The sequence below is a fragment of the Triturus cristatus genome, chromosome 3_1 (genome assembly GCF_964204655.1).
Source record: "Triturus cristatus chromosome 3_1, aTriCri1.1, whole genome shotgun sequence".
In the NCBI taxonomy this organism is placed as follows: Eukaryota; Metazoa; Chordata; class Amphibia; order Caudata; family Salamandridae; genus Triturus; species Triturus cristatus.
In genome coordinates this window covers 908,672,728-908,698,008 of record NC_140583.1, presented here as the reverse complement: position 1 = coordinate 908,698,008, position 25,281 = coordinate 908,672,728, and the positions used below count along the sequence as shown (strand labels likewise).

General features: G+C 46.3%; 1 protein-coding gene across 7 annotated transcripts in view; it reads right to left on the bottom strand.

The window, feature by feature from the left end:
• The window catches only part of SLC4A10 (solute carrier family 4 member 10), a 951,410-nt gene that overhangs the window by 89,550 nt on the left and 836,579 nt on the right, over positions 1 to 25,281 (bottom strand). For all 7 annotated transcript variants that reach the window (XM_085645437.1, XM_085645436.1, XM_085645442.1 and 4 more), the window contains exons 20-21: positions 5,741 to 5,809; positions 261 to 434 (exon numbers count right to left, since the gene is read on the bottom strand). In XM_085645437.1, the coding sequence (XP_085501563.1) occupies positions 261 to 434; positions 5,741 to 5,809 (243 nt within the window). The remainder of the gene's footprint in view (positions 1 to 260; positions 435 to 5,740; positions 5,810 to 25,281) is intronic.

The window sequence follows — 25,281 nt, the reverse complement described above, 5'->3', positions numbered from 1 at the left end:
ATCGGTGGTGTATATTCTGTGAAGGGATACATTGCCAAATGTATGATATAAACAAGGGTAATTCACAGAAAAATTCACTTTTTGTAAAGCTAAAAAAAAGGCCCCACAACAGTAGCATTTGACAGCAGTTACATCATGCTGTCCATAAAGGACCAAGCTTACGTGTTTAGCTATAATGTAAAACAATTATAAACTTTCCATTTTTGTGAAATGGACATCAGGACTGACAATGAGCGAGGAAAGAAACTTGATTTTCTTACCATCATTGGAAATACAATAGCCGCTCGTGATGTCTTTATCACCCACAGGAGCACAAGGCAACTGAGCTGAATGACAGTGAAGAGGTGGACTTTGCGGAGAGGAACGTGACGCAGGTAAATAAGATCTGGCTGGTGCTTTGCAGGCATCCAGAAGAGCCTGATCCTGTCATACAGCTGGAAGTAGAAAATGTGACGCATAAAAGCAGACTTTTACACATACATATTGCTTAATGTAAGACCCACCTACACCTGTAGTGCTTAATTTGCGAAAAGAATAAGTGCTAGGGCCCTTGGCATTGGCTACTGCAGCTTGCACCACCTGTTGCCCCTGCCAGCACTGCCACATGATAGCACCAACACAATTACAAACCATTATGACAATTCAGACTATTCCAGGCCCCCACAGCTGTAAGAATGGCTTGAGTGGCAGTCATTATGCATTTTTAATGCATAATGAATTAATAACCAACTTTTGTTGAGCCTATCTTTAAATCAGACAAACAGCGCCACTACGTGGCAGACTGCCATACGTGTCGGAGTTGACAACTAACTGCGGGCGCAGATCACCAGAAATTCGGGGCACAAATTAAGCTCTGGACACTTGTCATTTTTAGTTTCTGCATCAGAATCAATGTTGTCGTTTTGATAGCCACACTGGAGCAGGAGAACTGGAATAGGGATATACAAATATTGTTCTCCGCCTCTCAATTTAAAGAACTATGGGGTAGATTTTCGAACATTTTGCGCTGGGTTAGCGTCACAAAAGTGATTCTAACCAGCACAAAATGATTTTTTACCAATTTACTTCCCAGCGCAAAACTTGTTTTGCTTTGGAAAGTACCTACAAGTAACGCAAGCAGTGCAAACCATTGCTTTGCAATAATAAGCGCCAAGGGGTAGTTACATGGGTGGTACATGGGCGTTCCCATGCAACCACCTATGCCTTTTGACGCAAAACCCTATATACAAACAATTGTAGACAGGGTTTAGCAACAAAAGTTAAGGCGTTAAGAGGAGAAATATTTGTATTTCTCCTTTCTTTTCCTAGTTTGCATGTGTACTGTGCAGCACGCATACAAAGTGGGACAAGTGTTTGAACTTGTTTAGGCATAGTATTTTGTACAAGAAGGATTACCCTCTCTGTACAAAACCTATGCTAGACTCAGGCATGCACTGTATTACTATGGCGCTAAGGTGTGTGCCTGGCGCACGGCAATTGAACGCTTTACACATTGCATCTGGGATAAGCCTGACTGCTCTGCCAAGCTACCAAGAGGGTGAGCAGGGGTTATCTTGTGTGTGTAACTCCCTTACCCTGACTAGAGTGGCCGGTTCTGCCTGTCTTAGGTGTGTACCCTAGCCAACCAGAGCCCCCATTTCTAACAATACTATATCAAAAGACAAATGGTTCACACTCATTGTGGTCAAAAGAATTCAGGTAGAGCGTCATTCATGGAGTGACTCCTGGTCAGTTCATATAAACGGCCAGGGGCCTTAATGCAAAAGTGCACACACACACATTTTGTGCTGGTGCGATCAAAATGGAGTGCTCCTTAATTTACATGGGTGTGTGGCCCCATGCAATTAAAGGAACACTTTTTCTTTTTGCCCACGCTATATTACAAGATGCTGGAGCAGAGGCAAAAGAGATGTCAGGAAGCACACCGACCGTGTCACATTAGGAGGTGCACAATCAGTGCACCCCAGAAGGCACTTGCATGAAGATCATCATTGGGGGTGGTTTGAAGGACTCCCACTACCCCTGTTGGCCCCATGCGGACAGTTACGCTAACACACTGCACTCACCTGTGGGGTAGATCCTTACCCTTCTTGAAACTGATGCAGTGTCTCTGGCTGCATGTGAAATTACCTCTCTGCCTTTCATTGATGCGCTGTTCAGAGTTTAGATGTGAGATGACATCTGCACTCTGAAAAGCACATTTACCATAGTAGGGCGCAATGCACGGGGCTGCAGCCAGTGCATTAATTTGCATATGGCGCAGCAGCCGCAGTGAGTGGCCAATGCAGTATATATGAATTCAGTCCCAGGGAGCAGATTTACAAGCCCCTTGCGCTGCCAGTACGTCACTTTTTGTGACGCACTGGCAGCGCATTTCTCTGCCCCGTATTTACAAGGACAGGAAAAGCCACCCTGTTAGATCTGGGGGTCTCTAGTTGGCAGGGTAGGTACCACTGTCCAAGTAGGGACCCTTGCTTCTAGTCAGGGAAAGGGGGATACACTGTTAAGATAACCCCTGCTCACCCTCTAGGTAGCTTGGCCTGAGCAGTCTAGGCTATCAAAGGCAATGTGTAAAGTATTTGTACCAACACTCACAGTAACACAGTGAAAACACCACAGATTTACTCCACACCAGTTTTAGAAAAATAAGGTATCTTTACTAAAAACTTCACAAGACCAAATATTACAGAAAAACCAACATAGAATTAAAAAGGCTACTTTAGAAATAGTTCAAGAGTTTGCAGAAAGTACTCCAGGATATCAAAATCAGTGTCCTGCACAATGCGACTCTCAATGCACAACATGCGACACTCTCGTGCCCAACAGTACCTGTAGTTGCGATAAGGTTCCCAAAAGCTATAACAAGGAAGATGGCAAAGGCGATGCGATACTCCTGAGATCCTGGGGAGGCTTTGCAGCAGCCCTGCTTCACGCAGCAGAGGTGGATGCGCCGGCTCCGATCTGTAAGGGGAGGATGCGATGACTTTGGCTTTCGTTGCGTAGGTTTCTTGGGGGGAAGCTTCACGCACAGGTTCGATGCGACACTCTTCGATGTGGTGCGATGCGTGGCGCAGCGCTGCCTTCCGGCGCCGCAACTCTCGATGCGCCACGGAACGGGACTCTGCGTCGACGCACCCGATGACTGGAGACTTTCACGCACCGGCAGTGGTGCGGCTCGCAAACTGGTTCTGCGACGACCCTCGCAATGTCAGGAATCTTCACGCTTCGGGACGATGCTCGAGGCACTCGGCGATGCGGGGACCCTGCGTGTTGCGATGGTGCCGCGATGAAATTTTCCTCGCACTCTCTTTCTTGCGACACGCAATCGGATGATGCGTTGGGTACCAGTTACTCTTTTTCACGCTTCTGCTTCCCAGCTCCCAAACACAGCAAAAACGACCTCCTGAGGCCCCAAGACTGGGCAAGCACTCCAAGGCAGGTCAGAACTCTCTCAGCAGAGTTCCAGGGGAGCTGGTGGTGAAGTCCTTTTGTTCCTGGGACTTCTTAACAGGGAGCCAGCTCTTCTCAGGCCCTTGGAGATCAGAATCAAAAGAAGGGGACACAGCAAAGTCCTTCCCCTCTCCTTGGCAGCAAAGCAAAACAGCAAGCAGGCAGTCTTCTCCTCTTCAGTCCTTTTCAGCTTTCTCCTTGGCAGAGGTTTCTTCTTAGTTCCAAAGTGATCTAAAGTTTAGGTGTCTGGGGTCCTCTTCTTATACCCCTCCAAGTCTTTGTCTCTCTGTGTTTCAGTGGGGGGATTCCCCTGCTCAAACCGGTTCCTGGGTGTGCTCTGCCCTGGAGCACCTGGTTCCTTTCAGAGTGAGGGGCAGGGTCGTTAGACGCTCAGCAGGAGGTGGAGCCTTCTTTGTGCCAGCAGAGGCAGAGTCCTCAGCCTGGCCAGCAGGGGGTGGAGCCAGCATTGTGTTTGGCAGGGACAGCCCTATTCAAACCCAGGGACTACTCCTCCCACCCATCTAAAGCAGATCTCCCTATTCACCCTGCTGCTGACTCATCCAGGCTCCTGGAGCCACCTAGCCCATCACATGACACCAGTCAGCCAACCAGCACACAGGCACACAGGAAGGTTAAACAGGAGAATAGCTACTTTCTAAAAAGTGCTATTCTCACACAGTGAATTTAAAAACCATCTTGCTAAAAAGATGTAGAATTAAATTCTGAACACAAAGATACCAAACTTGGATTTTCCATCTTGCCCTCATGGGAAGATAGGCATGTAACAGCCTTCCCCATTCTATCCTATGGGCAAGATAGCCTCTCAGCAGTGAAAAATGAAAATGGCTGTAATTCACTACCAGGGCATGTTACACACCTCAGTACATGTCCTACCTTTCAGATACACTGCACCCAGCCCAGGGGGGTACCTAGGGCCACCATAGGGATGCCTGACATGTACAGAAAGGGAAGGAAAAGGCCTGGTCAGTGGGTGCACTGGCCAGGTCGACATGGCAGTCCTGGACTGCACATAGGCACTGCAAGCAGGCCTAAGACATCATTTTAGCGCTACTCCTGTGGGTGGCACAATCAGTGCTGCAGCCCACTAGTAGCATTTGAATCACCAGCCCTGGGTACACTCAGTGCACTTTACTAGGGGCTAACAGGTGAGACAAATATGCCAATCATGGATAACCAATCAATATAACAATTTATACAGAGAGCATATGCACTTTAGCACTGATTAGCAGTGGTAAAGTGCCCAGGGTCCTATTGCCAACAACCACGGGTCAGAAAAAATAAAGGAGGAAGAAGCAAAAAGTTTGGGGATAACCCTGCAAAAAGGGCCGTTTCCAACACACCCTGTGTGGCTTTTCCTGTCCTTGTAAATGTGGCCCCTTCACATTCCGCACTTTGCGTGGGTGTTCCCATGCAACACCCATGGAACCAGACACATTTCTAAATTTACGAGAAATCGTAAACCTGGAAATGCGTCAGTTTGCTACACCACCCTTGATGTGGCGTAGACAGGCGCAACAAGGAGAAATGATTTCATTTCTCCTCGTTTTTTCCTCTTTCAATGTGTGCTGCATTCTACAGCACGCATTGAAAGAGGAAAATGCCTGCAGTGATTGTTTTTGTGCAGGAAGGTGCCCCTTTCTGCACAAAAACAATCTCCCCATGGCGCAGGCATCCTTGCACCATGGTGCAAGGGTGCCTGCGCCGGCGCATAGCAGCTGTTTGTACGCCAGCACAGGGGAGAGCACAGGAATGCGACATATCATTGTAGATATGTCGCATTCCTGTGCTCTGAAAGTGCAGCAGCGTGGCGCAGCCAAAGGGCTTGCGGTGCTGCGCTGCAACACTTTCTTGTAGATCTGCCCCCAGGTGTGCTATTTTCATTGACCTACTATTTTAATTTGGAAGAATGCGCTGTTTTGCTATATTGACAGCACTGGAAAGCAAAATATCAACAGCTAGTGCTTTCCAGGAAATACAGATCTTGGAAACGGAATGCAAGCATTTTCATAAAAAAGAATAATCAATAATGTCTTCAGATTTACATTTCAGAAAAATAATTTATGTGTGTAGATAGTCCAAACAAATAGCTCTTAAAGTACCAAATCTATACTTTGAAGCGCTAAATGACTAGTAACAACAAGAACAATTTTATTTACTATGCAAAGAAACTTATTGTGAAACATCTTACTTGTCGGTATAAATCTGGCAACATAGCATTTTTTTAATAACATTTACATTGGAAATGTACTGTTTTATCAAAATATATTACCTGGATTCCTTTTAGTGACGAGGCACCCATATATAAAAATACCCCATAAAGAACTGGCATCGGAATAAACTATGTGAAAGGAAACAAAAATAACAATCAGCTCTGAAAAGAACAATATTTTTAATTCCATAGCACTTCATGAGCGGATTTTATATGCTGTGTTGTATTACAACAACTTTTACACAACAAAAACTGTCCTAAAAACAAGAAATTCCTACACATCAAAATAGGACTACTAAAATGGTATTTCATATTGCTGGGTGCTGCTGCAAACACAATAAAGGCACTTTTGGTAATTAGAACTTATAAATGATGAATGGTATCAAAATTAACTTACATGGCGAAAGTTTACTCCTTTTCTGCAATGATTGGGTTATCATTGCTGTACCACACGAACATATACTTATACGTTATCTCTCTTATTCGACTCTAAAACATTGTCTACCTTATCTGGCCTTAAATCTTATGGGTCCTTCATGTGGTGTACAGATGCATCACTTTACCTGCGCCACCCTTAGAAACCCTTGTGCCACCATAGATGCTTGTAAATCTGCCCCGTAGTGTTTAGGAGAGCAAGTTACACGAGGCAGGAACGGGGAGTGGAGCGTGAAGAGAGTGAAATGAGAGAAAAAAAGGGGGTAGAAAAATACAGCAAGAGCTAAAGTAGTTAATCCAGTATGGCTTACACAAATATAACATGATGCAATCTAAAATCAAACATTGAGCAAACATTGAGACAAAACGTAATGATTGTGAAACAAGACAGACACAGTCAGAAGAAAAATATTCAGGGTATGTAAGCATTAGAAGATAAAACCATTAGCAATAATAAAGGAACTACATAATTTGTGTCACTATCTCCCTTTTTTCCAGAGCAGGGTTTGCTGGCTGTACGAGTTCGCTATACCACTGTTAAATTATAGAACTGCGCCAGAGCTTTCCCACTAAAACATATGCTTTCCATAGGATTACCCTATTTGTATTATTTAACGTACATGTAAGGCCACAGTAAATGTCACAGTAAATCCACCTGCGCCATAAAAGTTAAATATTGTTTGCCACCTGCAGTGTGTACCTACGCCATCCGCATGTATGACAAAAATATATGGCTGGAAGAAGCATCACTTTCCATAATTGCATTGGAAATTGACCGAACATAATTCAAAGGATTTTCCACAATTGTCAAAATCCAATTTAGTGGTGAAATAAGATTGTTGATACTTTTAGTGAAAAATTACATTTATACAAATATACTTCAGGCTGTCAAAGCCAGACATGTCTTGAAACCAGTTCTGCCACTCATCACACCTCCAGAGCTGCAATAGACATCCTAGTCTGGGAAAGGTAAGGACCCTGGCTCAGATGACAATAGCCTACATTTCAGCCCAGGAAGAACAGGGTTGTGTTAACGTCTGCCTACTTAGCAGGGATTAGTCGGCTGGGAAGGGTGCAGGACAGCTGGCACACTAAAGAGCACCCTTAACACTTCCTGTTTGACTTGCTTATTCAAAATGGGGCTGACAGGATATTCTCCCATTCATTCACAGGGCCGTACTAGAATCGTTCACTCCAACCCCAGCAGGAGAGAAAACCAAACTTCAGAAACTGGAACTGATATTCAGTGGTCAAGAGGTTAACCAACTGTTTGCTGGTTCCAGGGGCACAAAATGCAGAAGGACTTCTGACTTCAAGAGAGTTCAGCTGGCCACAGAGGACTGGACCCGCAAGATCCCTCACTGGAGACAGATCGTACGCCTACCTTACCCTGAGAAGTATCTTGCTTAAGGGCTGGGCCAGAAAGAACTTTTCTTGCAGTTGTAGAAAATTAAAATTTAGGGCCCGATTTAAATTAGGGCAGGTGGCCCATGGGTCCACAATGGAAACTGAATAGACTACTAAAAAACACATTTCAGGGCAACCCTTCTAAACAAAGGGAACTGGGTTAAAATAACCAATAACAAAATGTTGTCCCCTTTGTGACTTTCAATTTTTCATTTACTCTTACCACATCATACTTTGCACACACTTGCAAACAATCAACCCAAACTTTGAGCCTTATTTTTAGTAAAAAGTATCTCCTCCTTTATTACAAATTATTTCAAGTACAACAATAAACTCTATTTTAAAAAAACACAATTCATAAAATTTTCTACATGAGTTTTTATGTTATCCAGATATATGCCTGATAATCCTTTTTCTTCAACCCAATTTCACTCTACTCCAGCTTAATTTTACATTATAGACAAAATGTCTCGCAACACTTTATTTCTAGTACATATGTGATAATGGACAGCAATATTCAGTTGGTACCTCAAACTGTGAATCTACAAAGAGAAAACATAAACAACAATTGCAAGATATCATAAAACAATAAAATAAAAACAAGTTGTCGACACAGCGTTTCAGTGGACTTAGGTTGATTGACTCCATCTTCTTCAGGACAGACTTTAAAAAAACAAAAAAAATGTTGTTCTCTTTCCAGTTTATTATATAAACTGAACGAATATCGCCCCAACGATTGGGTGGTCAATCACTTCCTTTAAGTTTAAATCGCTAGTGCATTTATTGGCCGGGATTTCTTCTCTTTTGTCCCTATGCGGGTGACTCTCAATCGTTTAGGTCGGGGACAAAGCAACCGACTTCGAGACTGTGAAATACCAAAAAGTGCCTAAAAAGGTGGATAAGGCATTGGGTTGAATAAATTAATGGTGCTCATGCCACACTACTTTATAGAGATTACGATTTCAGCTGAAAATAGTCCATTGATTAATGGAATGAGTATACAATACCTTGAAACTAAGGAAAATAAGGGAAAAAAGAGAAGAAATCCCAGCGAAGTTTGGTTTAGGAATGCTTTTATATTGTATTCTTTATTTTACAATTGTTGGCAATGGTAGCATTTGACACACATTTCGCTGGGAATTACCTTCTGCTTGTGCCAGAGCTACCAGGAGTTAAGCAGAGGTTCTTTAAGAACTATGGGGCATATTATCAAGACAGGCAAAAAAATTATCGCCGCTTTGGCGGCAGAAAACCGCCGCTAATACGGCGATAATGGGCTTGATAATATACTCTAAGGAATTCCAACTGAAGCTTACGTTAGATGTCCTTCACATCTAACATGGGCTTCAATTGGAATTTCATAGAGCATATTATCAAGCCCATTATCGCCATTTTAGCGGCAGTTTTCTGCCGCTAAAGCGACGATAATTTTATCGCCTGTCTTGATGATATGCCCCTTTGTTTTGGCCATCCAAATTGTGTTTATGATGTTGCTAGTAGTAACACCCTTCCATAAACACAATTTCAGACAAAAATGTAAATTAATAGAGTCATAGATGCTAACATCAAGACAGACAAATGGTTACAGATAATGACTGGCCATTTTTAGATGGGGTGTGGTCTGGCGAGAAGGCCAACAGGTCACGTTAGTTGTTGGCTCCTGGCCCCCTTCCGAAATCCTACAGAATCCTGAGTGATAACAGAGGAATCTACCCAAAAACAAAGCAGAGCACTGGCGAGGGGCATGCCGAAGAGCTTGGTGGCGCTAACCAGGCCCACGCTGGCCAAAATACTGGCAGATGGCTCCTGCGCCGGGCCTGGTGGATGTGGCCTGCTGGATTTGACGCAGTACTGTTGCCCCTCCCCCCTCTGAGCCATCCACCGACCTTTGTGACCGGACCTCCGATTCTTTGAGGGGCAAAGGAAACCAGTGTGAGGCGTGAGACAATGACTACTTGGGCTGGCTAGTGCTGCTGCAAGTCCCTGACATGGGACGCCTGAGAGAAGGGGCCCTCGCCAAGCGAAAAGAGGGGGCGTGACCAGCTCTGCAGCCCTCGGCCCGCTGGAAGAAGAAGACAGGAACAGAGATGCCACCCAGAAGCCCTGCAAAGAGGTACAGGTTGCCCGGCGACCTTGAGATGCTGTGGATACCAGAGAGCGGATCCGGTGTCTAGCTTGGGCAGAGATGTGCTACCGGTCTGCATGGGCAGAGGTGTGCTAACAGTCTGCGTAAGATCGCGCTGAGTCCTGGGAGGGACCTGAAGCAGAGGAATCCCTAAAGGGAGCTTTAGAATGGGGCTTGGGAACACCAGGCACAGTCCATAGCCGATTCGTGGAAATGGCTAAGATGTATGGTACCTTGTAAAGAACACCTATGGACAGAGGATCACCTAGAGGCAGGGTGGACTACTGTGTAAATGGAGGACTTCAGCACAGCTCTCTGAGAACTGTTGCAGAGCAAACTGGCCACAGAAGGTCCACCATGGTGAGTGCTGGAGAGCACTTCACCTTGTTGCTATAGGTATATGAAACCCAGACACATGGAGAACCAAAGCAGGAAATGGAGTGAACTCTCCCTGGTGAGCTGACTTGAGAATTCATGGGCACTTGAGAGACGTGAGTCTATCGCCTGCTGGGGCACATTGAAAAGGTCCCAAATGGACAAAGATAGGATATCCAGGGTCTCTCAGCAGACTAAGATCGATCAATATGATAGATGAGCGAAATCTTTGCACTGGAGCGATGACAATGGTGGAGATGGGGCGACTACAGACCTGACCCTGGTGCCCATGGGGGCCCAGATTCTACAAGTCATCAACCAAACAAGACAAGCACTGGAAATTAAAATAGACATGGTATTGGTGCAGGTGACCATACTGCATGAAGACAAGCAAAATAAGTGAGAGAACCACATAACTGGAAACAAAGGTGAAGGAAATAAATGTGGTCATGTCAGAGTTTGGGTTCAGGCTCGGCACATGCATCATTGCAGTCCAGAGACTAGAAGCATGACTCGATGATGCAGAGGGCAGTCCCGCCACCGTAGCTTAAGCTTTATTGGCCTCCCAGAGTGCATGGAGATAAGGAAACCTGAGCTGTTCATTGAGACTTAGATTTAAAACACTCTATGCCTGGAGGACCTGTCCCCAAGGTTTGCGATCTCGAGGACTCATAGGGCCCTGGTACTGCGCCCACCGCCGGGGGCACCGCCTAGAACGATAAATGAAAAAGTCCTAAATTACCTTAACAGGGACAGCATCCTCAGAAGGAAATGACAGGCGGGAGACCTCATGCATGATGACTGCACAACCAGACTCTTTTCGGACTATACACAAATGGTTTAAGACAAACATAAGTTGTATATTGCCATCAAACAGAAACTCCAGGAGATGAGACTACAATATATGCTGTTGTATTCTGCAAAACTCTGCGTGCTGCACTAGGGAAGGGCACACTTTTTCACTGCTCCAGAAGATGTCTGTGATTGGCTGGAGGTTTTCTGTGGGAATTGGCTGTGCCCGAGCATGGAGAGGACCCCTGAGCACTGGAGCTTGTTTGCACTGAGAGGAGAGTGGTGGTTGCAGAGTATGGTACTCATAACCTGGCAGGCCCAGAGCGGCCTGAGGAACTGAGACAAACCAGGACCTGCAAGATCAACATCATGACTGATGAGCTCTCTGGGCATGATAGCCTACAACAGACACCATGAAAGAAATGGCAAACTTGAAACGGGGGGCTCTTAGCCCTGACACTCACACTGTGACTAGGAAATTGGAAGAACACTGGGCAACTGAGATGGCATGACGAGGAAAGAGGGGGCCTAGCCTGCTAAGCTTCTGTGGTTGCTCCAGTCTGAAGTGATCTACATAAAATATGGAATCTCATTGTCACTCATAACATGTAGGGGCATATTTATGTAGCTTTCATGTAGCACAGTGCAGTATGCCACCTTGCTGCACTATGTGAGAGGGCAAGAATGCACTGTATTTAACATAATACAACACATTCTTGTCGTTTCCTTGTGCTGGCGTCTTTTTGGCTACCTACTTCCAATGCAGACACCCTCACACAATGGTGCAAGAGTGCCTGCGTTCTAAGCAGGATTGTTTGTGTGCAGGAAGGGACACCTTCCTGTACTAAAACAATCCCTTGAGGCATTTTCCTCTTTCAATGTGTGCTGCAGAATAAGATATTTCTCCTGGTTATACCTCCCCATGGGGAGGCGCAGCATTTTGACACATTCCCAGGTTTACAATTGTTCGTAAATCTGGGAACGCATCAAAATCCTTGGGTGGATGCGTGGGAACCCCACACTCCACCCATGGGACACCTCCCTGGGGCAGAGTAACACAATACAGTGATTGCATTACTCTAGATTTATCAAGCCACACAAGGTGGCCTTGCGTGGCTTGATAAATCAATCTCAAGAGTTGCATCCCTCTTGCACCCCGTTGCATGGTGCAAGTATGGTGCGACTCCTACATGAATATGTCCCATAGACACCAATAAGATTGGGGTCTGGGGGACAGCACTGAATCAGGCTGACAGACTTGTCACTGTTGGACAGAGAACCCTTTCTATACACAGCTGAGGAGGTGACGCATGTGAGGTGTGTTCTGCTTCCTATTGCGGACGGAGTCCTCTCAGACGTCATAATTACCTGCACATTTTTGTAAGCGATAATATTCAGTTTTAATAGTTAATTTGCAATTTACTTGTAGACTGACTGGGGCTGAGATAAATGGGGACACACAAGGTTGAATGTTGTTGTATTGTTTCCCAGGAAGGAAGAAGGGAGGTATTCAAATACTGTATGGTTTACTATGCTAACAAAAGAAGGTACAAATTCCTACATGGAATGTTCGCTACCTCAACCGATGCACGAAGAGATATAGGGACCACACATTTTTTTAACGTAATTCCATAGATATTGTGTTTTTACAGGAAATGCATCTCATGGATGACGAAGTGCAAAAGCCCCGAAAGAATGGAGTGGACGAGTATACACTTAATCCACCTACTCCGGGGGTGGTATTATGGTTGGTCCCGGGGGCCCCCTTTCATCATAGATATTCACATGCAGATATAGACGAGTGCTTTGTGCTGGTCCAGGGAATTTTGGATGTAACAGACATTAATTTCTTAAACACCTATGCACCAACCAGTGACATTAAGTCCCATTCCTATGCATTACAGAATGCGGTTTCCCCCACGGCTGATCTGCCACTAATATGGGGGGGAGACTACAACTTTATACTTGATGAGGAACGTAATAGAAACCCTCCAAGACAGCGCCCCATGTCAAATATGGCAGTAGCATTGGAGATGGTGATGACTAACCTCCACTGTGTAGATATGTGGTGTGAACAGCACACCAAGGTCAGAGAGTACTCATTTTGATCTGCAGCACACAATACATATAGTTCCCTGGATAGATTTTTGGTCACCTCAGAACTAGCTACAAGAATAGACCCACCACAATATCTCTCCAGATGAGTTTTGGATCAAACACCTCTTCGTCTAACATATTAGAGACACCCAGGAGAGGGAATGTCGTCACTATGAGGCGCCTTTCATCCCAGACCCTACAGGACCTGGGGTTTACGATGAGTATTGGGGCAGCAATTTCTACTTACATGTACTGGATTTTGACCTCTGTGGCTACTACAGCAAATTAATGGGGTGCTTTGAAGGTGCTAATTAGAGGGGAATGTCCGAGTACACTATATGAAAGAAAGAGACAATTACAACATGAGCTGAAGACAACACAGGACAGATTACCGATACTTCAGAAATGACTGTTAGACAATACGGTAGAGGGAGACGATGTGGTCAAGGCACAACGAGATGTGGACGACATAAGGAATCCCATAGTCAGACTGGAACTGAAATATTATAGACCGAGGCTACACACAGAGGGGGACAAACACAAAAGGTGGTTGGCATGGCTATTAAAGAGAGAATGCCCCACTCCCTATGTACTATTGCTGACAGGATTAGACGGCTTGCTGATCAACACACAGGAGAACATATTAATGCACTGTTATATTACCTCAAGACTTTGTATGCCAGTCAGGAGACAGCCCGATATCTAATTATCTTGAAAATATTAGACTGCTCACACTCATGCAGGATATGGTGGCTGAGCTAGATCAACCGCTAAATAAAGAAGAGCTACATATGGTACCTGAGAGCATGCCAGCTCGTAAAACACCGGGCTCAGAAGGCCTCCTGTCAGAAAATTACTGTAGGTTCCAAACAGACATCACAGGCAAGCTCTTGGGGGTTTATGAGGAAGCATGCAATAGGCACAGACCATCCAATTTCATGAGAGGAGCCCTGGTTTTGATGATCCTAAAACCTACTAAGGACACATGCGACCTTGGGTCACAAAGGCCACTCTCGATGATAAACATCTATCACAGGCCTCTCAACAACTCCAACCTCACCTATGCCTAATTTACAGCTTCCCAGAGTTGGTGGCGCTGCTTTGTTCCTGGAACAGAAGGACAGTCCCCGGACTGGTGCCCACACTTCCAGCAGCTGTCGCCAACTCCTCAGGTGCGCTGGCTCCCCTTTGCTACTCCTTAGGGCTGGGCTTCATTGCTGCTCCCTGGCGGTTGGGACTCCTCTGGTTGTCTTCGGAGTCCCTCCGGTGGGTCTGCTGCTGGACAAGCTGCAACTTCCAGAGCAGCCTGGTGCTGCTCTTGGAAGCAGCCTCCTGGATGCCTTCCTATATTTTTTAGGTTATAGAAACCAATCTAAGATAGCAGCCTCATTTCCTGCTGGAAACTTCCTGTTTCATGTGTAGAAAATATAAGAATGCAACTACAGCACCACTCTGTGTCGCAACACAGAGTATTGTTTTGACAGCTTCATCGCCCCCAAGTTCTCTATTTTTTGGGCTTTTTTCTTTAGAATCTTACATTTTGGATCATTTTTCTTGTTCCACTAGAGGTCTAAATTGTCAGACCTGTCTCAGTTCTGTGCTGATGATGTCTGCCTTAGGGCATTGTCTTCAACTACTAAAAGACACCATCTTCTTTTACATTTATTTTTATCATGTGAGAGTATAGTGGCTACGAGAAGGCATCACCTTTACCTAGGGGAAGTGAGAGACAGGCTTCTGAAAATTTGTCACATCTGACCATTGATTCTGACATTAATGACTATAATATTGTTAGCGCTTTTGCTTGTTGACATTTCAAAGATTATAGCAGTTCAGCACAATATTAATACTGAATGAATATCCTGGGTTTACATTTATTAGCCCACGCTGTGCAAACAGGAGCAAACACTCTCACACAAGGGATGGGGTTAGGTTACGCTTTCAGGAGGTCTAGATGCCATAAGATAATAATAGTTAACATTTTAGTTATGAACTATACCCATTTCCATGCATGCTTTAGTCTAGTGATAAAATGTGTAAGTAATATTAGTTTCAGAGAAGTGGGAGGGCCCTGGAAGAGCAGACCATCTTGTGTACGGCTCCAGAGTCTGCGCACCCTCATTCCCAATCAGGGTCCAGCTCATTTTTGCTACCAAGACTTGACCCCACAGTCTGCCCTCAACAGAGTCAACGGCAGCCCCAGGGGATTCCCATTCATCTACCACTTCCCGCCAGAGAGGTGCAATAGGTCTGTGATGGACACTCCTTGGTTCCTCCCTCTCCCTTGCCCTTTCCTCAGCCCATGTCCAGCAAGTAACATCAGTCACCCATGATTCCAGGTTAGGTTCCCGGGGCAAAATCCAAACCGTGGCCACTCGTCACTTGGCTAGAGACAGGGCCAAGTCCACTAATCTTTTCCCCCCCTTCTTGGGGCTCGGCCTATGGAAGAGGCCCAATAAGCAAACTGCAGGTGCTTTAGTGAGTGACCTAGACAGGGTCTTATTAAGTCACAACATTACATCCCTCATTATCCTGCGATCTCAGGGTGACCCCATATCATTTGTTCAAAGTCAAAAAGAACAATTAATGCACAGAATGCAGAACAATGTCATACATTCACCCCAGTACAGAGATCTGGGCCTAAATCCTTCGTTTTTTTGCTCGCCATTCCAGTTTGGACCCAGCCATATGCAAATCAGTCTTTTTTTTAATTTTATTCTGTTTATTAAACAAGCTCCATAGACAATACAATGATTTATACAAAAGGCATGCACATCTGAGTCATGATGACTGTAGGAGAGTAGGATCTGCTTCACATGTTTACCCCCACTTTTTGCTGGTGTTTCACTGTTTTTCGACTTTAGTCTGGCTGGGACCCTGTTATTCAGGGCCCCAGCCTAGCTGCTTCCTCTCTAACATTATTCCATGTACTTTAGGTACATTACAGATTGAATCTGAGGTGCCCTTATAAGTCCCTAGTATATGGTATACTATGTACCCATGGCATAGGTACCCCAGAGGCCTACCAGGGGTTGAAGCATGTATTATCCCACCCCTGGAAAGCCACCCAAAATAACACCTATCAGTCACCCCTATGGCAGGCCTTATCAATCATGAAGGCAGGGTGCTTGGTTATATGTGAGGGGGAACCCAGGCATGAGCTGAGCCCCTCTGCAGCCTTCGGAATCTTTCTCCAGGGTTGTCAGTAGTGCAGCCTGACCATATACTCTTAAGTGAATTATAATCAAATGGTAAATGCTAACTTTGGACTGGCTGCACGGAAACATGCCATGTTTGGTGTCAAACACCTTGGAATCATACCCCCACACCAGTAACTGGTGTGGGAGTATGATCCCACCCTTCTAGAGGGAGAGACATGACAGCACTGGTATACCCGGTAGAAACTTAATAGAGCCCTGGCATCACAAAATGGATGCTGCTGCCACAGACACGGGTCTGGCCTCCTGCTGCTGACCGAAACTCCAGCAGGGGAGGCCTGGACAATAGGTTTCCTGTCACAGGGAGGTGTAACCACCTCCCGGATAGGCTTATGTGTATTGGGGCTGGGTGGGAGCACTCACTGAGTGCTTTGAAGTCCTGCACTGGGGGCACATTTGGTGTCTCTGTGCATAGTCCAGCTCAAACCGGTTCAGGGGCTTTCAGCCCCAGCTCTGGTGCGAAACTGGACTAAGGAAATGGGTGTAGCCACCCCTCTTTCCAAACCCTCCCATAGGTTGTTCCCCAGAGTATGTCCAACCCCCTACCTTAGTATAAGTATGGGACCCCAGTCCTTAGGACTTTAGATTACCCTGGACGAAACTCTGAAGCCAAATCCTGAACCTTTGACGCTCTGCTCAAGACCAGAGGACTGAAGAAATCTCCCTTGGGGTCAAGGAGTGACTCCCCTGCTTGACAGGCACTAACGAAGCAATCTGCCAGCCTACATCATCGAAGTTCCCGCCAGACTCCGAAGTATTTGCAGCCCAGGAAGAGGATTTCCAGACATCTAATAGGCCGACCCGAGTTCCCAGCAAAGCTGAGACCCGCAGCCCTCGTGAGTAGCGTGGAACCGGAACTCCTGGCCACAGTGCACTTTTGCAAGTGCATTGACTTCTCAACATCTTCTGAAGTTGTGCTTGGGCTGACTTATAGCCCCCACTTCGAGCACTGAATCCACTGAAGATTGTTGGCCTGGTCATTCCGAGTGACCCGTGGGCTGCCATTTTGTGTTTTGTTTCGAGGTCCCTTCGTGATCCCTGGTCCATTGACTGGTGGGTCCCTGACGGGGTTACTTTGTATTTCCTTGGGCTTTCCTGTTTGCTCCAGACATGCCCAACTCTCTACCAAGTGGTGAGTCCCACAGACCTTGCTAGTCTGCACCGAAGCATCTTTCTCGTTTCTGCGTGGTTTGCTGTTGCCAAGGCTTGTTGTGTCCAATCCAGGGACCGACACTGCAGCACTCGACATCCTTTGTGGGACAGCTCGAATCCAGCTCCTGGTCATCCTCTACACCTCCTGGTCCTCGTGGCTGAAGAGTCAAGCTTCACCTATTTCACCTGAAACCACCCGACATCGGTGGGCATCTGCTCATCGCCTTCCTGGTCACTGGCTAGTGACCCAGACTCTGTCCCCTCTGCTTTCAGGTTCTTTTCATCTTTGATCCAGGCTTGGATCTCTTCGGACACTTCGCATCTTCACGGCAGCAGCACTTCTTCGCCAGCTCCCATTGAAATTGACGACGTGACCCGACACCAAAAGACACCTATGCACCCAGCTTCCCTGGGTGAGGTAACACGAGTACTCTGGTGGTCCCACGGGTGTTAGCCCTAGAACTTCCTAAGTCGAAAAGGGTTTGGTCCTGACTCATTTCTAAGTGTCCCTAATCTTTAAAAACCTAACCGCGACTTTCCCCATAGAAGCTAACGGGAGCTCACGGCTGTGTTCACATACTGCACACGGCCCCCGTGGGTCCCCTGTGTCACTACCTTGGGTGGTTCCTTGGGGTTCCAGTGATTCTACAGGCTCTAGGCCTTATGTCTAGTTAAGTTGTGGTTCTTATACCACTATTTTAGTATATGGTTTGGCTCGCCCCTAGGGCCTGACGTGTATTTGTTCTATTTTACTGTGATCATTGAAGTGTAACTTATGTGTTTTGACCTCTAATCTCATAAAGAGACTAAGAGGGTGTGTTTAGTAATAAATACATAGGGGCCGATTCACAGAACTAACTTAAGACAAAATCCTAAACTTACTACTTTTGGTATTCACAGAAGTCTGTCATAAGTCTGTCTTAAGTCTGTCTTAAGTTTGTCTTAAGTCTGTCTTAAGTCTGACTTAAGTCTGACTTAAGTCTGACTTAAGTCTGACTTAAGTTTGTCTTAAGACAAACTTAAGACAAAATCCTAACTTCTGTGAATACCAAAAGTAGTAAGTTTAGGATTTTGTCTTAAGTTAGTTCTGTTAATCGGGCCCATATATTTTATATTTATAGCTGGTGTGGATATCTTTCATTTAGTGACTCAAGAGATTATAGACTGGTAAAACAAGCTGCTTTACATTCCTTCAAGACTTAGCCTGAAGGTTGCTCTCCATAGCTACCACTAGGATAGCTTTCAATAAAGGTTGTCTTTAACCTATAACCAATAAGGGTTTGTTTGGACTGATACAAGGTGCCCACTATAACTAGTGGACAGCATATATCAGGCCAACTTCTCACATTGGTGTGCAGCGTGTGGGATTCCAGCTTGCTATTGTTTTACCAGATAATCTCAATTGAGTAACTAACTGAAAACCACTAAAGGTACCCTAAGTACATATAATACCAGCTTTGGAATACAGTAATTTCTACTGAACTTAGAGTTGTGTGTTAAGGGCTAGAACACCCTTTCTACAATTCAAGAGAGTTTAGTAGGCCACACTAGAGTAGGTAGTGCAATACACCACACCACACAAGTAATGTCTTCAAGGACAGGAACCAATAGGTCCTTGCCGGAAGCCAATGGGCTTCAATATTCCCAGTATGATAGACTCCCATTCATGGAACTGAGAGCATAATGTAAAACTAGGAAACTGAAGACAGGCACAAGTCCAACCACCCAGCATCTCATAGAGGTACTCAGGCTGGATTACCTTAGCAGATCTTTGGGATCCTAAGGGTTAGGTAGAGTGGGTGGGACAGCACCTGTGGAAAGGCCTAGGGGTGTAACTCCCCATGACCTGACCTCTGAGGCTAGGCAGACAGATAACAATGATCTGGACCTGGAAAATCCAATTCCCATAGACAGTGATGGAGAGGACCAAAATGGACCCCTCTTTGTCCCTCCTGGGAGAGTTGGTGGTGGGCCTAGAAGGTCAAGATCTTCCTCCAGGGAGTCTAATCATTCTAACTCACCAGTAGGGACCTCAATCTCCTCTCATAGGAGGGAAACCTCTCAGGAGAGAAAGGAGAGACTGCTTAAGTATGAGGAAGCTCAGCTTGAAATCAGAAGAAAGCAGGTAGCCCTAGAGAGGGAGGCTCTAGAGCTCTACAGAGCTAGATAAAAGATGGGACTAGAGTCCCATGGTGGCAGAAGCATCCCTAGAGATAGGGAAAGGTCTCATGCCCAAAGAAATCTGAATAAGATTGTCCCTCCCTACCAGAGTGGGGATGGCATCCACAAATGAATAACTGCACTAGAAAGGGCCTGTAAAGTACAAAGGGTCCCCCAGGAGCAGTGGGCAGCAATCTTATGGCTCTCCTTTGCAGACAAAGGTAGAGACAAACTCCTCACTGCTGGAGAGGAGGAGTCAGATGATTACAACAGCCTGAAGAGTGCCTTAATTAATGGGTTTGGCCTAACCACTGAGCAATACAGGTTAAAGTTCAGGGATACCCAAAAGGCACAGACTCAGGACTGGGTAGACTTTGTAGATTGTGCTACTATGGCTCTGGAAGGTTGTTACTTGGCAGTAAAGTGCATGACTATCAAGGATTGTACAATTTAATTATGAGGGAGCAGATCCTTAATAATTGTCAAAATCAGTTGTTGCACCAGTACCCGGTAGACTCAGATCTGACCTCTCCCCAAGAATTGGGAAAGAAGGCAGACACGTGGGTCAGAAGAACCAGGGTGAGGCAGAAGGTACAGAACCAAGATGGTGAACCGAAGAAGCAAGATCCTAAAAACTCTGATAAGGGTGGGGAGAAGGGTAAAGACTAGAAGTCTTCACAAGGCCCCCAAAAATCTTCAGGTGGGGATTCACAGTCTAACGAGGGAAACCATGGTGCAAACTTTGTAAACAGAAAACTCACTGGACTCACTGGACCAGTGATTGCACCCAGTCCAAAGAATCTACTCCAGCCACCATTGCCCCTAAGTCAACTGTTCCCCCTAGTACAGCTACAATTGGTGGTGGTAATGTCCAGAATAAGGGTGTAGTAGGGTCGACCCTGGGTTCTGAGATGGACTCTGGCCTAGTCAGAGTTCCAACTCAGGCTGTTCTAGTCTATAATGGGGGCATGGATATGTCCCCCTTTGTGAGCCCCAGTAATCTGGGCAAATACAGACAACAGCCTTTAGTGAATGGAATAGAGGCTTTGCCATTCAGGGACACAGGAGCAAGTGTCCCGATGGTGACAAAAGATCTTGAGGATCCTGGGCAGATAATACTTGGTGAACGTGACCAATACTAGCAATGTCAGAACAGACCATTCTCTGGCAGTAGTTAACTTCTCCTGGGGAGGGGTAACTAACCTTAAGAAGGTTGTGGTAAGTGCAGACCTACCAGTACAGTGCTTGCTTGGCAATGATCTAGAGAGTTCAGCTTGGGCTGAAGTGGAGCTCAGGACTCATGCAGAAATGTTAGGGATCCCTACTCATGTCTTTGCTGTGACTAGGTCACATGCCAAAATGTCTAAAACTGGACAGGCCCTGGCATCTGGAATAATGGACCAGGTGCCTCCCAAGAGGAGGAGCAGTAGGGTTAAGGCAGTGCCTTCCCACCTGACTCAGAATGCTGATCAGTCTCCTCAGGGAGATGATCTTGAGCCTGAAGAAGGAACTGTCCCAGAGGAGCTTGAACCTGACCAGGTTGAATTCTTGGGGACAGGCAGCCCTTCCAGGTCTGATCTGAGCCAGGAGCAGAAAACCTGCCTCTCTCTTGAACCCCTCAGAAAGCAAGCTGCTGATGAGGCTGCTGGGAATGCTAGTGGCACCCATAATGTTTATTGGGATGATGGACTCCTTTATTCAGAGGGTAGAGACCCCAAGCATGGTGCATTCAGGAGGTTGGTTATACCTCTGAAGTTTAGGGGCTTCCTACTGAGAGTAGCCCATGATATTCCCCTAGCAGGACACCTGGGCCAGAACAAGACTTGGGATATAATTGTCCCTCACTTTCACTGGCCCCACGTCTGAAGACACCAAGGAGTTTTGTCGCTCCTTTGTGACCTGCCAAGCCAGTGGCAAGGCAGGTAGAACCACAAAGGCCCCCCTGATACCACTACCTGTGGTGGGGGTTCCCTTTGAGAGGGTGGGGATTGACATTGTTGGTCTCATGGATCATCAGACACCATCTGGGCACAGGTTTATACTGGTGGTGGTGGATCATGCCGTCAGGTACCCAGAAGCAATTCCCCCAAGGACCACTACAGCACCTGTGGTGGCAAGAGCTCTCTTGAGTGTATTCTCGAGAGTAGGCTTTCCTAAGGAGGTAGTGTCTGACAGGGATGCAAACTTCATGTCTAGTTACTTGATTGCTATGTGGAAGGAGTGTGGAGTGAACTACAAGTTCACCACACCCTATCACCCACAATGCAATGGTTTAGTTGAAAGGTTCAACAAAACCTTAAAGGGCATGATTAAAGGACTCCCAGAAAAGCTTAGGCGAAGATGGGACATACTCTTGCCCTGCCTTTTATTTGCATACAGGGAGGTGCCTCAAAAAAGGGGTTGGCTACAGCCCTTTCAAACTTTTGTTTGGTCACCCGGTCAGGAGTCCATTGTGTCTGGTTAAGGAAGGATGGGAGTTACTTCTCAAGCCCCCCAAACAGGACATAGTGGACTTTGTACTTGGTCTCCGCTCCAGGATGGCTGAGTATATGAAAAAGGCAATCAAAAACCTTGAGGCTAGCCAGGAATTACAAAAAGCCTGGCATGACCAAAAGGCTGTACTGACTGTCTACCGGCCAGGACAGAAAGTGTGGGTGTTGGAACCTGTGGCCCCAGCAGCCCTCCAGGACAAATGGAGTGACCCCCATAAAATTGTTGAACAGAAAGGGGAGGTCACCTTCTTGGTAGACCTTGGAATCCCTAGGAGTCCCCACAGGGTACTTCATGTCAACAGACTGAAACCATATGTTGACAGGGTAGACATGGACTTGCTCATGGCTACTGATGAAGGACAGGAGGAAGAGAGTGACCCACTCCCTGACCTGCTTTGTCAGAACCCTGATGATGGGTCAGTTGATGGTGTAGCCTTGGCAGGCAGCCTCACTGCCCAGCAGCAAACCGACTGCAGAAAACTTCTCAGCCAGTTCAGACATATGTTTTCTCTGGCTCCAAGTCAGACCACCTGGTGCACTCATGAAGTGGACACTGGGGACAGTCTGCATGTGAAGAATAAGATCTACAGGCAACCTGACCATGTCAGGGACTGTATAAGGACAGAAGTCCAAAAGATGTTGGATTTGGGAGTTATTGAACTCTCAGTTAACCCTTGGGCTAGTCCAGTAGTCCTGGTACCTAAACCTCACACCACAGATGGGAAGAGAGAGATGAGGTTTTGTGAAGACTATAGGGGTCTCAATGCAGTCACTAGGAATGATGCCCATCCCATCCCCAGGGCAGATGAGCTGATAGATACTTTGGCCTCAGCCAAGTTTCTAATCACATTTGACTTGACAGCTGGCTACTGGCAGATCAGACTAGCTGATGATGCAAAGCCAAAGATAGCATTTTCTACCCCTAGTGAGCATTATCAATTTGTGGTAATGCTCTTTGGTTTGAAGAATGCACCTGCCACTTTCCAAAGGTTGGTGAATCAAGTCCTTACAGGCCTGGAAGACTATAGTGCAGCATATCTAGATGATATTGCTGTCTATAGCTCCACCTGGGAGGATCACCTGGTCCACCTGAGGAATGTTTTAGAGGCCCTGCAAAAAGCAGGCCTAACTATCAAGGCTACTAAGTGCCAGATATGGCAGAGTCAGGTTTGTACCTGGGCCACCTTTTAGGTGGAGGCCAGGTTCAACCATCACAGAGCAAAATCCAGACCATAATGGACTGGGTTGCTCCAACTACCTAGGCCTGGGCGGCAAATTCCGTTCCGTTCGTGGAATTTGCGGAATTTAGGTAATTTCGCGTTCCGCGGAGAACGCGGAATTGCCCAAAATTCTGCTTTCCGCGGCTTCGCGGAATTTTTGCTTGTTCGCGATCTCAAAATGCGTGTTCTCGAGATATTTCCCCCTGAGCACGCAAACAGCGGTTGCGAACAGGAAAAAAGCATCGCGAACAAGCAATTCCACGTGTTCGAGGAATTTCTGCGTGTTTGCGGAGATTTTAAACCATTTCGCGGAGATTTGCGTAACGCGACTACGCAAATTCCGCTCACCCCTACAACTACCCAGTCTCAGGTGAGAGCCTTCTTAGGCCTGACTGGGTACTATAGAAGATTTGTCAATCGTGATCAATAGTGACATCCCCAAATGACTTAACCTCTAAGAAATTCCAAAAAAAGTTCAGTGGACAGCTAGCTGTCAAAAGGCATTTGATGACCTGAAGCAGGCCATGTGCACTGCTCACATTCTGCAAAGTCCTGACTACTCCAAAAAGTTCATTGTCCTAACAGATGCATCTGAGTTGGGGGTAGGGGCTGTACTGTCACAGTTGAATGATGAATGTCAGGATCAACCAGTAGCTTTCAGAAGCAGAAGGTTGACCCCCAGAGAGAAACGTTGGTCAGCCTTTGAGAGGGATGCCTTTGCTGTGGTTTGGGCTCTGAAGAAGTTAAGGCCATACTTATTTGGTACTCACTTTATTGTTCAGGCAGACCATAAGCCCCTCTTATGGCTAAAACAGATGAAGCGTGAAAATCCCAAATTGCTCAGGTGGTCCATTTCCCTACAGGGGATGGACTATACAGTGGAGCATAGACCTGGGAGTAACCATGGCAATGCAGATGGACTCTCCAGATATTTCCACTTAGAAGATGAAGACTCAACTGGTCAAGGTTAGTTTAATGTCCCTGCGTTTGGGGGGGGGAGGTTGTGTAGGAGAGTAGGATCTGCTTCACATGTTTACCCCCACTTTTTGCTGGTGTTTCGCTGTTTTTCGACTTTAGTCTGGCTGGGAGCCTGCTATTCAGGGCCCCAGCCTGGCTGCTTCCTCTCTAACATGATTCCATGTACTTTAGGTACATTACAGATTGGATCTGAGGTGCCCTTAAAAGTTCCTAGTATATGGTATACTATGTACCCAGGGCATAGGTACCCCAGAGGCCTACCAGGGGTTGAAGCATGTATTATGCCACCCCTGGAAAGCCATCCAAAATTACACCACAGGTCTGCGACTGCAGCCTGAGTAAGGTGGTGCATGCACCCCTTACTGAGATATAGGTTCACTATATCTCACCATATACTGCACATACAAACCTATCAGTCACCCCTATGGGAGGCATTATCAATCCAGAAGGCAGGGTTCTTGGTTATATGTGGAGGGGTGCCCAGGCATGAGCTGAGCCCCTCTGCAGCCTTTGGAATCTCTTCTCCTGGGTTGTCAGTAGTACAGCCTGACCACATACTCTTAAGTGCATTATAACCAAACGGTAAATGCTAACTTTGGACTGGCTGAACGAAAACATGTCGTGCTTGGTGTCAAACACCTTGGAATCATACCCCCACACCAGTAACTGGTGTGGGAGTATGATCCCACCCTTCTAGAGGGAGAGACATGACAGCACTTGTATACCCGGTAGAAACTTAATTGAACCCTGGCATCACAAAATGGATGCTGCAGCCAAAGACACGGGTCTGGCCTCCTACTGCTGACCGAAACTCCAGCAGGGGAGGCCTGGACAATAGGTTTCCTGTCACAGGGAGGTGTAACCACCTCCCAGACAGGCTTATATGTATTGGGGCTGGGTGGGAGCACTCTCTGAGTGCTTTGAAGTCCTGCACTGGGGGCACATTTGGTGTCCCTGTGCATAGTCCAGCTCAAACCAGTTCAGGGGCTTACAGCACCTGCTCTGGCTTGAAACTGGACAAAGGAAATGGGTGTAGCCACCCCTCTTTCCAAACCCTCCCATAGGTGGGTCCCCAGAGGATGTCCAACCCCCTACCTTAGTATAAGTATGGGACCCCAGTCCTTAGGACTTTAGGTTACCCTGGACGAAA